This window comes from Dipodomys ordii, unplaced genomic scaffold (assembly GCF_000151885.1).
Source record: "Dipodomys ordii isolate 6190 unplaced genomic scaffold, Dord_2.0 Scaffold109, whole genome shotgun sequence".
Taxonomy (NCBI): domain Eukaryota; kingdom Metazoa; phylum Chordata; class Mammalia; order Rodentia; family Heteromyidae; genus Dipodomys; species Dipodomys ordii.
In genome coordinates this window covers 4,486,314-4,505,370 of record NW_012267325.1, presented here as the reverse complement: position 1 = coordinate 4,505,370, position 19,057 = coordinate 4,486,314, and the positions used below count along the sequence as shown (strand labels likewise).

The 19,057-nt window shown below is 35.6% G+C and overlaps 1 protein-coding gene across 1 annotated transcript in view; it reads right to left on the bottom strand.

Moving 5' to 3' along the window:
- Window positions 1–232: 232 nt before the first annotated feature.
- Pi15 (peptidase inhibitor 15) overlaps window positions 233–19,057 on the bottom strand; it is a 27,995-nt gene continuing 9,170 nt past the window's right edge. Inside the window, exons 2-5 of the mRNA XM_013028440.1 lie at window positions 6,965–7,083; window positions 5,817–5,949; window positions 5,592–5,707; window positions 233–416 (exon numbers count right to left, since the gene is read on the bottom strand). Of these exons, the coding sequence (XP_012883894.1) occupies window positions 281–416; window positions 5,592–5,707; window positions 5,817–5,949; window positions 6,965–7,083 (504 nt within the window). The 3' untranslated portion in view covers window positions 233–280. The remainder of the gene's footprint in view (window positions 417–5,591; window positions 5,708–5,816; window positions 5,950–6,964; window positions 7,084–19,057) is intronic.

The following is a 19,057-nucleotide window of genomic DNA, read 5'->3' as shown; positions in this document are numbered from 1 at the left end:
GAAATTTTTGTAGTTAGTTGTATCTGCTATGCCATCATTACATAAACATTGTTTAATTTGGACTTAAAGACCAGAAAATACAGATGGTCATTTAGATTGTGTCCAAAGATTAAACAACATTACTAGACAAACACTGTACAAATGAAGACTAAAATGAGAATAAGATTACCACAAAATATGTATAAAATGTGCAAAATTCAACATATATAGATATAGATAGATAGATAGAGAGGCCTATGATTCTCAGCAACATGGTAGGTTTCTGGAGAAAAGGATAAGCTTATTTAAACCAGTACAGGTAGTTTGTCGTTACTCCTGGAAAGCACATATTGTCAGTACAGGTTCCCCCATAGCTGGGTGGACAAGATGAACATGGCACTCCCACTTTATATGGTGCTTCTCCAATCCAATTGCCTCTAGGAGAGAAAAGAGGAAACTGGCATTAGTGCCCCTCACCCATTTACAAATATTAGATTGTCCTCAAGTGAATATTCCCATGTGTTGACATGACAATTGTTTTAAGAAATTTAAAACACACTGAAAGTGACATATAGTTTTTATTCCCGCATTAACTTATTCTATTTTTTATTTTCAAATACTACCTCTTTCAGTATGTTAAGAATGTCTAAATAATTTATAGATACTCATTGAGGTCACACCAAGCATGATGAACATTAGGGTTATTCTATTCACATCTGTCCTGTCTCTCACAGCCTAGAGCACAAGGTCAAGCCACTTAAATTTACTCCTACGAAAACCATTCTAATGTTCTCTAAGGATGGTCAAGAAATACTAAGCATTTGCTGGAAGGCTGGAAACTGAGAAATAACTAAGAAGACATCTTATACCCAATAAATAGGCTATAAATGTTCATAAAATGTGTTTCCAATGTTGTAAAATATTTTAGATTCCAGCCTTTATAAAAATAAGGATCCAGGGAAAATTATTCTTATTATAAGAGAATAATGGCTCAAATAATGATTCCAAACCTTTTCCACATATAAATTCATGTCTACTAAATTTTGGTAGCTTTAATAACACTGAATGTTTTCAATTAAACTACTTTGTTTTGCTAGTATTTTTTTCTGTCATTGTACTGATTGTCATAATTGTAATAATGAGCCACATACACCATTTAAGATACTTCAAAAAGCCTGCAATATCTGATTGTCATTGGGATTTCTTAATTCAGAAGGAGATAGTAATAAATACATTTCAGTAGCATGATTTCTAATAATTAAAATACAAAGAAACAAGATTTGGGAAAGCAAGGTGAGGAAAATTTAAGATAAAAGGCCAGAATCTTATTTCCTCTTCAGAGAAGTTTCTCTTTAAGTCGTTAGTCCACTTATTCGTCGGGCAGTTTTGTTTTTTTTTTTTTTTGAGGATTTGTTGTTGGGGGATTTAATTTTTTGAGTTCCAGGTATACTTTAGATATGAGACCCTTGTCCGTTGTATGGCTAGTGAAGATCTTCTCCCAATCTGTGGGCTTTCTATTGATCTTGCTAGCTATGTCCTTTGCCATGCAGGAGCTCTGCAGCTTCATGCAATCCCATTTGTCCAACCTTTCTTTGATTTGTTGTATTTCTGGGTCTCTATTAAGAAAATTTCGGGGGCTGTGAAGGTGGCTCAGTGGTAGAGTGCTTGCCTTGCATGCATGAGGCCCTCAGAATTCCTCAGAACCACATAAGCAGAAAAAGCTGGAAGTGGTGCTGTGGCTCAAGCAGTACAGTGCTAGCCTCGAGCTGAAAAGCTGAGGGACAGCACCCAGGCCCAGAGTTCAAGCTCCACAACCGACAAAAAAAAATTTGGCCTGTGCCAAGGAGCCCTAGGGTTTCTCCTATTCCGTCCTGTAATGTTTTCAGAGTGTCTGCTTTGACTTCGAGGTCTTCGAACCATTTGGAGTTGATTCTGGTGCAGGGTGATATATAAGGATTTAGCTTTAGTTTTCTATGATTAACCAATTTTGCCAGCATCATTTATTGAATGGCCAACAGACACATGAAGAAATGCTCAACCTCTCTAGCCATAAAAGAAATGTAAATCAAAACAAAATTGAGATTCCCCCTCACCCCAGTTAGAATGGCTATAATCAAGAACTCTAATAACAACAGATGCTGGAGGGGATGTGGACAGAAGGGAACTCTACTGCATTGTTGATGGGAGTGTAAAGTTGTTCAACCACTTTGGAAAGCAGTATGGAAGTGCCTCAAAAGACTGCATATAAATCTCCCCTATGACCCAGCAATCCCACTTTTGGGCATCTACCCAAACAATCACAAACAAAGCCATACTAAACTTACCAGCACCACTATGTTTATTGTAGCATTATTCACCATAGCTAAGATATGGAACCAACCCGGATGCCCCTCAGTAGATGAATGGATCAAGAAAATGTGATATATATATATGTATATATATAATATGAATTCTATGCTTCCATTAGAAAGAATGACATCACCCCATTTGTTAGGAAATGGAAAGCCTTGGAAAAATTATATTAAGTGAAGTAAGCCGGGCCCAAAGAAACGTAAGTCCCATGGTTTCCCTTATTTGCAATAACTAGTACATGTGAAGGGCAAGTAGAAAAGGTCAAAAGCTATGTACATATGACAATATAAGATGATGTCTAAAAAAAACGGCCAGAATCAAGAGATTCCACCTTACTCCAGTTAGAATGGCCATTATCAAGAAATCTAGTAACAGATGCTGGAGGGAATGTGGCCAAAACAGAACACTACTACATTGTTGGTGGGAGTGTAAATTTGTTCAAACACTCTGGAAAGCAGTATGGAAGTTCCTCACAAAACTAACATAGAACTTCCCTATGACCCAGCAATCCCACTGCTAGGCATTTACCCAAATGATCACAAACAAGGCCATCTGAAACTACCACCACAAGTAGGTTCATTGTAGCATCATTTACCATAGCTATGGAACCAACCCAAATGCCCCTCAGTAGATGAATGGATCAAGAAGATGTGGTATATATACACAATGGAGTTCTATGCTTCCATCAGAAAGAATGACATTGCCCCATTTGTAAGAAAATGGGAAGACCTGGGAAAAATTACATTAAGTGAAGCAAACCAGGCCCAAAGATACTTAATATAGATTTCTTCGTTTCTTTCATTTGCAATAACTAGAATATGTCTATGATATTCTTAGCAGGGGATCACAATAGCCCAATTGCTAAGTGTATAGAACCATATAAAATGAAGCATATCAAAATGAACTCCAAGAATTGGAAACAAGAGGTACTTATTATGTCCCGTATACAGTTATTTCTATTTTTTCTTTCTGTTTTAGTTGTATACAAGCTTTGTATATAAGCTTGTATATAATCTTATCTGATCCATGAAAGGGAAAGTAATTCTCAGAAACAGCAGGACAAAGGATGAACTCATGCAACAAAGATATTCACTAGACATTATGTTAGAAATGAACTTTACAACTTGGGGGGAGGAGAGTGGGGAGGGTAAGCAGGAGAAAATAAGGGAGGGGTAACAGTGTTTAGAAAGAAATGTACTCATTATCTTACTTATGGGACTTTGACCCCCCCTGTTAATTAACTTTACAATAAATTTTTAAAAATAAATAAATCTAATAGATTTTGAAAAAAAAGAAAAAGGGTAAACTGTGAAGCAAGTTATCATTTTCCTTAAAACTAAGTAAGACTCAGAAGTGATTATAAAGCATATCTATAGAATATGACAGTATTTAGCAAAAACAAAAAATATTCAGATATTTTTATATTCATGGGCATTGGCCTATGCTGATTAACTTTTCATATTACTAAGTGCAATGGAGTTCTATGATTGTTCATCTTCACTTAATTTTATGACATATTCTGCCTTGGCGATAAGAAAATGTCAGCAAAATTTTGATAATATCCTATGCTTCTCTAGAAATAGCCAATGCCATTTTATTATGACTGTATTTCACAATTTCATCCCTCTCTTTTCCTGTCTGTGTTAATAATTTTATTTCCCTCTATGTAGTTACTTAAAGCTATGAAAGTATATGAACCCAGGCTATGCTATCTAAATTTTATCGAGTTTCTATTTTAGAAATTGCATAACATATTTTTGTCAACAAAATTTAGAAGTAGAATTTTATTATATCCAAATTCGAGATTATGAACATTGATATAAATCACAATTATTGAATATGGGATAATGGTATTTAATAGTAAATCAAGTAATTCCTATATTACTCATTCTATTATTTCTTATTCTGTTCCATCTAACTACATTTTTGCTCTCCCTTTCTTTTCCCTTTCTCCCTCTCCTTTTTCTCACACTGAAAAGCAAACTAGAGATAATTCTGTATTGACACTGGAAAAGTTCTATTTTCCTATCAGTCAAGATTTAAATACTCTTCATCATCTAGAGTCCAGAAAACACTTTTATTAAAACTGAAATTATTCTGTTAATGCAATATTTTAATTTCTTGGACCTATAAAGAAATAACATACCACATCAGTGACTTTACAGAATTCGAATTCATTGGCCCCAAATGGAAAACTAAGATGCAAAAATTGAAGCAAAACATCTCTTTGACCACTTGGTTACTATCTGCCAGATTTATATCAGGGAGAATTGATAAAGGCTTAATAAAAAGTGTGGAGCTAAAACTATAAAACAAATGCAAACATCTTTTTTAAGTGCTTTAAAAATAGTGCAGAGATCCTATTTTCCACCTAATAATGATGAAGAGAGGACCATAGGGAAAATCATTGTTTTTCTAATGTTATAAATTACTGCCCTGGCACACAACCATATCAATGAGTAATGCAGTTGATCATAACACATTGTTACCCTCCCTCATCCCCTCTCACCCCCACTGGAATAGGTGGAGAAAATCTTCGTCTAGGAGTTACTTTGGAAGACATGAGGAGTATCATAAATCCTTTGCAAATTTTAGTATTTATTCCAAATGGAACAGAACTCTGTATAAATATTAGAGCATTTTCTCATCTAAAACGTTATTATTATCAAGAAGACATTTTGTCAAATGTTGGCAAGTGTGTGTTGATCTTTATATTATGAAATGATCCTAAATATGAGCATATTCTATAATCTTTGATAAAGTTTTAGGATACATTTCATGGAGACAATATGGGTCTCACTGAATATTTTTTAATTAAAAAAGAAGAGATGGAAAAATTTTGCTTTCCTAGTAAAAATGTTGAGTGGACACTCTATTGCTGATAAATCAGAATATTCCCAACATTCTGGTATTGATATATCATATAAATTTCCTAGGAGATTCTTTTCTGATACCTGTTATATAGTTCTTAATAGTCTGAGAAGTACAATATTTACAATCACTATGATAGAAGAAATATGGTAAGGAGAATTTATTGAGCTTCAGCGTCTCAAAATATTTTGCTCCCATTTTTAACCCAAAATCCCTGCCCTGGTGAAACTTTTCACTTTATCATTCTCTAGGGAATGTAGGAAGCATGGTGAGGTTCAAGATTAGAGGCTACAGTAGCTAACTTGCTTAACTGTCTAATATGCCTATCAAACCAGAGAGATTTAACAAAACTCCAGGATCTGGGAAGGAGCATCAAGCTTGATACTTACTTTGGGGCATAGTTGCACACCAAGTATACTGCACGTCTCCATACTGATCCCCAGACATTCATGTTTTGGCAAGTATGGATTGCACATCCTATCCGATTAGAAGTGGCCCAAACCATCTGTGAAAATAAACCAATACTTTCTTATATTGTTAAGAAAATGAATGTTCACCCAAATAAAAGTATTTTGTAAGGACAAGTCAAAAATTAGCAAATTAATTGAAATAACCTGTGTATAATGTGTACACATAGGACCAAAACATCTCATGGGACACCTGGGGTTGCAATCCTGAGGGTAGGGAAAGGCATAATCTTTCACTTCGTCATACCATGGCTTTACCAACTGAAGGATGGAGCGGTATCTAGATATCAAAAGAGAACACAGAGAGTAGAAGACCTTAGAGCATAGTATATAAAGTGAGCTCATGTTACATTATAACTTAAGTATCATCACTTATCATCACTACTACCACCTAGTAGAAGTTTATATTTCTCCAAATAGGGAAAAACATGAAAATGATCAATGATATTACATTTGTCCATATGGCAGATTATTTTGATGGGAAATGTAAATATTTCAGGAATCACCAAAGTCATATTTAATTCACATCAAACTTTTCCTTCACCACGATTTCATAAATAGTCTGGAATTAGATACATGAAGTAATGCATCTCTTTATCCTTTAAATCTGAACCTGAATAATAACTGAAACTCATAATTTAATGATGGGACCACTGATTTTCCTCTCATGTATATAAGATAAGTCAATGAACGTTAGATAATGACATTCCTCAGTAGTAGAAAAACTTATCCTATTAATAATAGCTTTACACACAGCTATATATATATATCTACATACTTATATATATTTTTGATTTATTATTGTATAAATGTGTCACCATGAAAACAATATGTAAATGCAAATGTTTTCAGTTTTATCTATTTGCTAATTTATATATGCAGGTATAACAACCATGCGAAAGTATATACACAAATACATATGTGCACACACGCGCGCGTGCACACACACACACACACACACACACACACAAAGTGGCTTTTACAAAGTCGTGCAACTTTATCCTCAGAGAGGAGATAGGATACAGCTTCATCCTTTCTTTGATTCTTTGAGGGCTATGACAAATACAGCCTTGGGAAGTGTGCTCCAATGGTGAAAGGGGAAATTGTTCTCCTTTAACCAAAGATATAATTCTTAAAGACATCAAGAAGTTCATAGGCCAAGCATCCATGCCTGATACACAGTGATTACTCAGTAAATTCTTTCTGATATTACTCAAAGTTGGTGTAGTTCTTCATTCAAGTTCCTAATTAATAAGGTCATGTAGAGAAATTGCATCAGTGAAACTTCTCTCTACCTTCCAGTTCGCACAGACAGATTTTGGCCCAAAAATCTCAGCAAGTAAGAGGGTCCATGGTCCCAAATGCAAGTAGCAGCCCAAGCTTCAGCAGATTTTGCAAGATTTTCATCCCAGACCTGTAGGGAGGGGGAAAAAAATCTTCAGCTTTTGTGGATTTGCTATAGGAAACAATGAGTGAAAAGGAGGAAATGGCGTTACTATTTCCTAGATTTCTTCCAATTTACAGTATTGTCTATTTTAACTAAAACAAAGTCAATTCCAAGTAGTGTTACTCAAAGTTTCATAATGCAGTTCATGCAGTTAAGCAACAATTTCTTTATTTTTATTGTGAGAATACTGAGTAGAGGGGTTACAATTACATGGGCAAGATAATGAGTACATTTCTTATCAAGCATTGTAGCCTCCTCCTTTGTTTCCCCTTCCCATTCCTTCCCATCCTCCCCTGCCCACCCAATCCTCCGACTTCCCCCCACCCCACCCCCCACCAAAGTTGTAAAGTTCATTTTCAACGTAACGACTTATACTTCTCATTGTTGCAATGGGTCCACCTGTATCCCTATTTAAATGATTTGTTTTCCCCTTCCCCTCCACAAATTATACCGACATCAAATACAGTGAAAGCAGGGGTTATACTATGGGGGAGGGACATACAAAGCAACAAAGAAATAATCTTATAAATGTGTTAGAAATAATCGCATGAAAGTAAAAAAAACATTTGAATACATATGTTAGGTTTCATTTCTCTTTCATCAACTTATCTGACCTTTTCTGCTTGACTCAGACATTTACTAGTTATTGCAAATAAGGAAACCGTGGGACCTATGTTTCTTTGGGCCTGGCTTACTTCACTTAATATATTTTTTTCCAAGCCTTTCCATTTCCTAACAAATGGGGCAATGTTATTGTTTCTGATGGAGGCATAGAATTCCATTGTGTATATATACACATTTTCTTGATCCATTCATCTACTGAGGGGCATCTGGATTGGTTCCATATCTTAGCCATAGTAAATAATGCTGCAATAAACATAGTTGTGCTTGTAGCTTTAGTATGGTCTTGTTTGTGAACATTTGGGTAAATGCCCAAAAGTGGGATAAGCAACAATTTCTTTACAGTATCATGTAGGTCCAAAATCCAGACCTCAGGGTTAACAAGAATGCCATACACGATTATAACTGGGAAACTAATCACTGATTTTATATATATATATTTGGAGTCCAGTCTTGGGGCCTGAACTCTGGGCCTGGGTGCTGTCCCTCAACTCTTCAGCTCAAGGCCAGCGCTCTACCACCTGAGCCACAGCGCCACTTCCGGCTTTTTCTTTCTGCTTATGTGGTGCTGAGGAATCGAACCCAGGGCCTCATGCATGCAAGGCAAGTGCTCTACCACTGAGCCACCTTCCCAGCCCAATCACTGATATTTGAATCCACAAAATCATTTGATTTCCTTAGAGATTATCTTCACAAAAGGAACTATGCTATGAAGACATATTATACAAACGTGAACAAATTTGTTAACATTGATTTATGAAAATGAACTATGTCCAGTATTATATCACAAATTTCAAAGGGTAGATGATATACTCAGTATAATAAATCCCAGAGTTTTAATATTTCATCTTAATTGAATCTTTAGTAGCAATAAATGGAGAATTTACAAGTTTTAGTTGGTCTGAATTGAAAGTGAGCTAAAAATAACTTCACAATGCTACATAGGTGTTACAAAATATAGTATAATATGATTTAATTAAATTAAGAAAAAGAGTAATTTGCTTTTCTTAAAGAAAAGTTAACAGAGATACCATTCGTGTATGATAAATTTTCATTAATTGAAAATTTGAAAAAATATTCATAATAATTGAGAAAAAATTGTAGGACAAATCTTGATTTAATATTCACTCATATTTAGTAACAATATGATTGACATGCTCATTTCAACATCTACACAGGGAAACAAGCATTTGTGAACCTGAAAATAATAATACAACTCTGAAATAGTAATCTATATTCTAGCAAAGTACAAAAATACATATTTATATATATATATATTATATACATATAATGTATATTATGCTTGAACAGAGAAGTGCTCTTCCAAAGTTTTTTCCCAAGTAGGAATAATTAGGGATGTATTTGTCTGCTAAAAAGGATTTTTAATTGAATATTATGGTTCAATGTTATAGCATTATTTCATAATTACTTGTAATGGTTATATATTATTCTACCTGAAACTTTTGTGTTCAGATTGTGACTACACAGGGGTTACTTTCCAGTGTTTCTTATAAAATAAGACCTTATATGAGGAAGAAGGGACAGTTTTATGCTTTCACAAATTCACAGGGACTTCCATTTGAGAACTTAGGCCTTTTCTCTTCATCAGGCTGTGTATAGTTAGAAAATAGGCATATGTTCGTGGAAATTACAAATTTAAGCAAACTCATGGGATTGCTTGACTCTGTCACTGAAAAGACTTGATTTTCCCCAAAGGACAAAGGTTACCTAGATTTATTGAGTATAACACTATATTTAAGTGAAAGGAAACAACTAGGGAATTTGAAATAAAACAAGAAATGTAAATAAAAATGAATGAGCTTTGCAAAAGGCAATCTCAGCCCAAAGCCAAGATAGATACCCTCTAAAGAGATGTGCTAATTTCTTTACAAGGTATTTTTCTAATGAAAAATAATGATCTTCAAAATATTGAGGCAGGATTACATATGATTACTCATTATATTCATTATATTCATGTTAAATTTTAGTATCCTCAGGCTGAAATTAACATTTTGTATAACTGTAGTATTTATCTTGTCCATCAAAATTAATAAAATGTGGATTTTAAAAAATATAGATGTCAGTTCTCCAAAATACAAAACACAATGGTTAATTCACAAAGGAATTTCAGATGGACTAGCATCAACAAATTTTATTTCCTGAGAGGTTATTGAGTTTGTAACATATACTGTAAATATATACAGGTAGAAAAAAAATCTAAAAGCACAACACGTTTAGCAATTTTAAAAGTACTTTTTAAGGTTCCAATTGTATGCTCATTCATATATGTAAAATCTAAATATTATATCAAAGAAATAAACAAAAATTTCATACCTGAAATTATTTTTAAAAAACCATATATGGCTAATATCTTATGTGAATAGCCTCTGTTAAATATTGTAAGATGATCTGATATGAGGGAAATGTATTTGACATTACTGAGATCCACATATTTGGGTTTCTATGAAATATTTTACAAGCAAAGTTTTGGAAAAGATAATTTATCAGAGAGAAGTCCCCATGTCCTTTTAAAGAAGGTTCTGGGAGGCCTGAGAGACATGGGTCAATTTCCAGATAGACTTGCCCTCCATGTTGCATACAATTAACTGTCATGTTCTTGCTACAGATGGATCAGGTTTTGTGTTCTTTCTTGCCTCTGTTCTCAAGCAGGTCTCACATTCACCTTCTAAAAGGGAAGTCTGCTTGGAATAGGGAATGCTGAAATTTGGAGGTTGTGACATAGCTTCTAGTAAACCTGAATTATGCATTTGCTTTTCCTCCATAAGTTACAATTCACACGAAACGATGGGAACCTAATTTGCATCTTTTGTCTCCAGTATACTTAAACTTACCTATATGATGAGGTCTTTGAGCGATAAAAGTAACAGTCAACTTTTACAACTATAAGAGGTTTTAACAAAAGATTTCTTTCTAGTCTATACAGAGCATTCTTTCTCACACACAATCTATTCTTTCCTTATACAGAAGCTCTATTTTGACATGAAGATTGTAGGGTATTAATGTCAAAGAACTTAACAACTTATAGAAGTTCAATGAATGGAATTGTAAATTGCCTAAGCATTGGATTTAGTCCATAAATTTATTTTTCTTTTTGTCAGTCTGTCTTGGGGCAGGGGAGAAGGTACTCTGCAAGCCTTTTATTTGTTACACAGACATCCTGCTGTTAAGTCATGCCTCCGGATGATTATTTACATTAGTTCTTTTTCAAATGGGCTCTTGCTGTCCTGAAATATTTCTGGACCTGGTTCTTTACCTTATCTTTTTCTGCTCAATACTGGAGTTCTACCACTTGAGCCATACCTCCACTTCCATGCTTCCCATCACAGATGAGATTACAGGCACATGCTACCACACCCAGCTATTGGTTGAGAAGGAGTCTTGCATGGATGTGCAGACTGACTTTGAACCATGATTCTCATAATCTCATTCTCCCAGCAGCTGAAATACAGGTATAAGCCAATGGTACCCAGCTTTCTGAATTCTTGTTAGCAATGTAACTGATAACTTTGAGAATCTGTTTTTTCATGATTTTTTATTGTTACTATAAAGGTGATGGATAGAGGGGTTACAATTATATAGGTTAGATAAAGCATACTTTTCCCTTACTCTCTCCCAATCTGTTTTTGAGCATTTAATTTTAAATTATTTTAATATTATACCCAATAATAAAGAAAAACAAAGGGAGAAAATAAACAATATATACCAATGGAGAAAACAAGGTCACAAGCATGCATTTTTCTTCGAATGCCTAGTAAACACATAAGATACTATTTTCTTCTGTTAGCTATACTGAATAGTTGATAACTACTTTGCTTTTATTCAACATTCTGTCTTTTTATTTCCCAGCTTTGTAAGTAGAAAAGGCACTTTCATAGATATTTGGCTTTTAAATATTTCAAATCTTGTTTCCTATAGATGAGGCAAAAATCAAGACTATTATTCATGAATATAAAAAGCCATTTGTAGGCCCAACTAGGAGCTAGATATTCTAATTATACTAGGTAATTTATAAAGTAAAAATGGCTTACAAAGTAGTAGAATATGCACAAGATTGTAGGTCTTCCCTGTTGCTCAAAAGAGTTTTATTTTAGGGCTGGGAAGGTGGCTCAGTGGTAGAGCGCTTGCCTTGCATGCTCAAGGCCCTGGGTTCGATTCCTCAGCACCACATAAGCAAAAAGAAAAAAAGCCGAAAGTGGCGCTGTGGCTCAAGTGGTAGAGCACTAGCCTTGAGCTGAAGAGCTGAGGGACAGTGCCCAGGCCCAGAGTTCAGGCCCCACGAACCGACCAAAAAAAAAAAAAAAAGAGTTTTATTTTAATCTTTGGTGTTAAGAGCCATTCAGTTTGTCACTTCATAAATGGACTGAGTTTACTTTGGGCTAAAATATTCATATGTAGTATTAATAAAGACAGCTATCTTGAGCTGGGCACAGTGCCTTGATTTTAAATCACAAGAAGTTGTGCTAAACCCAGAATTCAAGTTGATGTTATTTAAATTTCTAGAAGAATTGTAACATTAAAGATAAGATAAATATTTTAAAAATACAGAATTCTCATCAAGACATGTCACATCACAGACATTTCAAGCTTGAGTTGAAGAAACATAAAACCGAATCAAGGAATGTTCTGTGATGGAAGGCTGCTGACTTCTTTCTGTGATCTGTTCTTTTTTTACATTATCATTATCTTTAGTTGTACAAAGGAGATGCCATTCAACAAAGTGGTTTATGAATACAATATATCTTGCTCAATAAAGGAATCAAGTAATGAGATAAATCCAACCCAGTTGATAAAATCAACTGTCCTAAAGTTTTTGGCTCCATAAAATAGAGGCAGCCAGGATCATGAAACACATCTGGAATAATCTATCCAGCCAGTATCTGGGGTCAATAAAAAAGTACAACCAAATTAGAAGATAACCTTAAACATTATTTGGCACTCTATATCTAGAGTTGTTTGATATGACATGTTTTTTTTTCTTCTTAAGTAGATAGCTTTTATTTTCAATGATAAGAATTAAGTATAGGAATGTTCAAAATGATAACCTCTAATAAAAAGGGATGGATTATTTAGAGTAAATAATTGTTCATACTTGCTTTTTTAGTAGTGAGTAAGTGAACATGTAATGATTTTCTGTAGTGATTAAGAGAAAATGGACTGTTACAATGACAAGTCATTTTACATTTTCAATATAAAATGTGATTTTAAGATGAAAATGTTAAAAAATAATCCATTACATTTTTAAAGTTTGGTGACTGAGGATCAAGGGTCAATGATAGCATGTTATTTTTCTTCTCTTTGTAGACAGCCATAGACTTGAAGCATGACCATAAAGTAGTCTATGCAATTCCCAAGAATAGTATGTGAAATTTAGGTTAACTTGAGGGTTATCATATATGAAAAATTATTAAATAAGACATTAAAAGAGAAAAATCAAATAAATCTTTAAATACAGCTTAAATTTAACTTTAATTTGTATATTATAGCCACTAAATATGCTTGTCAAAATCTGTTATATTTATAAAAATGATTCATAAATTGAAACAAAAATTGACAGGAATATTACTCTTGAAAATTAGTGGACGCCGAATAACTCATTGTGTGCATGGAAATCATACTCAAAGACATAAAAACTTAAAATATGAATATGACACTTAAATTTATTTTCTTGTGCATGTATGTGGTGGTACTGAAGTATAAGCTCAGTGCTTTGTTCTGAGACAGTGACTCTTCTGGTTGGGCCATGCCTACAACCCATTTTGCCCTGATTATTTTTGAGACAAGGTGTTGCTTTTTAGACCACAGTCTTGTATTTATGTTTCCTATATAGCTTAGATGATAGGTACACTCTACTGAGTCCAACTTTTTCTTTTGAGATGGGGTCTTCTGAGCTCTTTTTTTAATCTAGGCTAGACTACAACTTTGATCTTTCTAATCTCAGACTCCTATATATCTGAGATGACCAGTGCTAAACACTGCATCCAGCTATTGGTTGAGATGGTGGTCTAGCAAACTTACCACCTTAGTGACTGGGATAAGAGATATAACATGTGTGGAATAGGGTTAGCAGGAGAATTTTCCCACTGAGTCTGCTCAGTCAGTTAGCTTTAGCATAATGGAGAGTAATCTGTCATCTCAGCTCTGTGTGGGTTGGGCCAGGTCATTTCCAACACTGTGCTCTCATTGGAGCATACTCACGGTGGAACTCAGCCAGGCAGGGCAATTAAAGAAGGACATCCCTTGCCCAGAGACACATAGATTTCAGTTCCCAAGTAGCTCTAAGTGGCCTTGTTCATGAATACAAGTGTGAAGTGGGATGATAACTTGATTTTCCATTTCCTTAATGACACAAATTCTTATCTTAGATAAGCTTTTTAGAATTCAAATATCTTGGTGCAGCTTTTTCTGATAGCCTGTGTTTGTTGATAGAAATCAGATGGGAGTTGCTTGTAGCAACTTAATATTTAAGAGAAATGGTAGCTGAGAAAATTTGGTGACTGAGGATTAAGGGTCAGGGATAACATATGTTATTTTTTCTTCCCTCTTTGTAAACACTCATAGATTTGAAGCACAATCATAAAGTGGTCTATATAGTTCCCAAGAATACCATAAAAAGATTTGATTTCATGTGAAGAACTTCTTTCTTACTATTCAGTGCTGTCTTCAAATGAAATGCATGTATGGAAATTATTTAATGAGCTGAAGAACTAGAGAAATGAGCACATGTTTCACTGTATTGTATTATCATTTAAATCGCAGGTTCACTGTTGGGAAGAAGTACATCCTTATCATTTTGGCTAACATGCTCTGTGATCCTGGAAAAGTTATGCTCTTCAAGCTTCAAGTTTCCTATCTTTAAATGATAAAACTTGTCCCCATCTCTCAAGATTGTGGTAAGCATTAGACGAAACAGAGACTGGAGAGTATTTAGCACCCCGCTCTCTCATCAGAGCAAGAATGGCCCTATTATTATTGTTGAGGTTCAAGAACAGTACTGATATCCATGAACTGGAAAATCTCCTGAAATGAGAAGCAGCATGAAGTGCACTTTTGATTATACTACTAAGCATTAATCTTTAATTCTTAGGCAGTAGAATTGAGTAAAACCAAGTAAACCCTAAGACAACAAAAACAGTAACAAAATTTTGTAAAAATAGTAAAAACAAACAAACAAAAACTTCCCAAGCTGAGCATTGGTGGTTAATGCCTGTAATCCTAGCTACTCAGGAGGTTGAGATCCAAGGATTAAGGCTTGAAGCCAGCCCAGGCAGAAAATTATGAGATTCTTATATTCAATTAACTGGCAAAAGTCTGGGAGTACAGGTATGGCTCAAGCAGAAGAGTATCATCCTTAAATAGAAAAGCCCAGTGAGACCAGGAGACCCTGAGTTTAAACCCAGTACCAGCCCTCCACCATATATATATATATATATATATATATATATATATTATAATTTTAAGACATTAATTCCACATTTTAAATCATTCTTTAGCATAGGTTTTTTATCATTAAGTTTTAAAGTCATTGCTGATAGAGTCCAGTGATGGTCTTCTTATCCGAGGAAATATAATACCAACCAGCTATAGTTTAACAAGGAATGGTTGCAAGAAATGGATAACTATGTGTGGTCAATATCTTTCTCACCATCTCTCCACTACAATATTCTTAAAGCAGACTTCCTGATTGCTTGCCTTCCCTGGGATCTCTGTGCAAACCGCGCTTCACACAGTGCCCACTTGTCGGAAGAACTCAAATGCCTTTCCACCCACCTACCCTCTGCTGAAAATGTGATCTCCCAGGAATGCAGAGAAACAAGTTTGGTAAATTATTCCTATTTGATTAAGTCATCAGGTATGAATTTTGAGGCAATTTTAAGCAGAACCAACTATTGTGTCCTCAAGCAACATTTTGGACTGTTTTGCTTTTAAGTACCTGGTATGAAATTTTAAGATATTTCATGAAAAATTTATTCTGAAAACAGACACAACTTGTTGGACATTTTTCCATATTTGTGTCAAAAAAGTGTTTGGTCCCTGAATTCAGATGCTATGGATGACATGGTCCGGAAGCATTCAAAGTTTATCCTTCCAAACCTCAGACTCGCATGTATTCTTTCCCAAATATTTCTAATAAGCAGTTTAAACTATTAGTTGGTTGGTCTTGTTTTTAATCTTCCCTGTCCTGCCTCCCATGCCACTGTTTGGAAATTTTCACAAACGACCAAGCCTGTCCAGGTCATAGCTATTGAATGGCCATTATGCCCATTAAATAGTTTTCAGATGTATTAAATTCACACCAGACTAGCCAGAATCATCAATTTCTAAATTTCCATTTATCTGAATTTTTTTCCCAAAGCTTTACTCTGAATGTGTCAAGAAGACATAGGCTCTTGAAGCAGATTTGGATTAAGAATGGTTTACCTCTCAGTATTTGATTTTTAAAAAAAGATGGAGTGTGGCATATTCTTACAAAAATTCTTGAATAGATTCCCAGACATAAGCTCACCCATCCATGCTGTCTCCACGACACTACCCTACCTCTGTTTTAAAGTGTTCCATTTTGACTAACAAAGCATGTTCACATCCCAAATACTCTGCAGTGGAAGAATGCACCCTCCCACATGCTGGCTGCCTTTTTCAATCTTCATAGACATGTTTCTTTGAGGATAAACCTGCAGCCACTTAATGGCTTCCTGAAACCTGCTCTTTATTTTGTGTTCTCTGACTCCGAAGAAAACAATTGTCCTCCTCAATGACAGAGAAATCGCCCTTGTCTGCTCGTCATATCAATCCTCATTCTTTCCCATCACATGAGTTGCTTAGAGCTACTGACTTGAACATCAAATCTTTCACAGCTCCAACTCACTGCATTTGCCTCTCTATTGTTTTCAACTTAGTTCAGTTGTCTTTATCTATCTGCCTCCATCCAATGTGTCCCCCACCTCCCTGGCCAGTATGCCTTCCTGAAAAGTGCAAATGTGATTATGGAACGTCCCACCTGACTAACTGGGAACCAGCTCATAGTTTCCTGTGACTTACAACAAAACTCAAGTTTCCTCAAAACTCAAGTCCCTCTCCCCCACTATCAAATATCCTTTTTTTTTTCTGTACTAGGACTTGCACTCAGGTCCTCATGCTTTTCCTCAGCATTTTTGTTTATGGCTGGCACTCTTTCATTTGAATCATACCTCCAATCTCTCACTTTTTTCTTTCAGACACTAAACTAAGCCATATAGAAATCTACCCATGCCTTTAGAATATACTTCTTTCCTTTTTTTTTTTTTTGTCAGTCATGGGGCTTGAACTCTGGGCCTGGGCACTGTCCCTGAGCTCTTCAGCTCAAGGATAGTACTCTACCACTTGAGCCACAGAGCCACTTCCAGTTTTCTGGTGGTTAATTGGAGCTAAGAGTCTCATGCCCAGGATGGCTTTGAACCATGATCCTCAGATCTCAGCCTGCTGAGTAGCTAGGATTACAGGCGTAAGCCACAGGCACCCAGCAGAATATTCTTCTATTTTGACTACATGTTCTTTTCTTTCCTTCCTTCCTTCCTTCCTTCCTTCCTTCCTTCCTTCCTTCCTTCCTTCCTTCCTTCCTTCCTTCCTTTCTTTCTTCTTTCTTTTCCTTCCTTCTTTCTTTCCTTCCTTCCTTCCTTCCTTCCTTCCTTCCTTCCTTCCTTCCTTCCTTCCTTTCTTTCTTTTTTGTCAGTCATGGGGCTTGAACTCAGAGCCTAGGCACTATTCCTGAGTTCTTGCACTCAAGGCTAGCACTCTGAGCCACAACACAACTTTCATTAATTGGAGATAAGAGTCTCGTGGACTTTCCTGACCTAGCTAGCTTTGCACCATGATCCTTAGATCTCAGCCTCCTGAGTAGCTAGGATTACAAGTGTGAGCCATCAGTGCCCGGCAGATCCTTTTTTTTTTTTTATTAATTCTCTCTTTTATAGCATTTGTTTATATTTTGTAGTTAATATTCATAGCACTTTTGGGGGGTTGCATAGGTTTCTTTTTATTGTGAAAATATCGTACAGAGGGATTACAATTACATGGGCAAGATAATGAGTACATTTCTTATCAAGCATTGTTGTCTCCTCCTTTGTTTCCCCTTCCCATCCCTTCTTATCTCCCACACCCCACTCCCCACCCCCTCTCAGCCAAAGTTGTAAAGTTAGTTTTTTGACATAACGATTTGTACATTTCATTGTACAATGAATGCAATGGGTCACCTGTATCCCTATTTAAAGGACTTGTTTTTTCCCTTCTCCTCCACAAAGTATACCAACATCAAATACAGTGAAAGCAGGGATTATACCGTAGGGGAGGGACATACAAAGCAACAAAGAAATCATCTTGTAAATATGTTAGAAACAATTGCATGAAAGCAATAACATTTGAATACTTATCTTGGGGTTCATTTCACCTAACATCAACCTTTTCTGCTTGACTCAGACATATACTAGTTATTGCAAATAAGGGAAACCATGGGACCTATGTTTCTTTGGGCCTGGCTTACTTCACTTAATACTTTTTGATGTTTAATTGGAGATTTTTGGTGGTTAATTGGAGCCTCATGGCCTTTCCTATCCAGGCTGGCTTTGAATTGCAATCCTCAAATCTTAGCCTCCTCAGTAGTTAGGATTACAAGTGTGAACCACTAGCACTTGCTTCAAATCATCAATTCCTATTTACCAATCTTTAGTAATTATTCAAAGGCTCAGAGGAAAGCATTGAACACATAATAACATTCTTTCTCTTGAGAAAACTGAAATAATCAGATATATCTCTCCCAAAGGTCCATTATTTCTCATTAAGTTGTGTTTTGGTTTCATATAGTCATATATATATATATGTATATATATACATATATATATATATATATATATATATATTCTTTTCTCTTTCTTTTTTTCGGTCATGGGGCCTAAACTCGGGGCCTGGGCGCTGTCCCTCAGCTCTTCAGCTGTCAACTAGCACTCTACCACTTGAGCCTCAGCCCCACTCCCAGCTTTTTCTGCTTATGTGGTGCTGAAGAATCGAACTCAGGTCCTCATGCATGCAAAGCAAGCACTCTACCACTGAGCCACCTTCCCAGCCCCAGTCAGATATATTTTTGTTTTACAAATGTACAAGTCGTTATGTCGAAAATGAACTTTACAATTTGAGGGGAGAGGTGGGGAGGAAGATTGGGGGGGGGGGGGGGGGGGGGGGTGGGAAGGGGAAACAAAGGAGGAGGCTACAATGCTTGATAAGAAATGTACTCATTATCTTGCCCATGTAATTGTAACCCCTCTGTACAGTA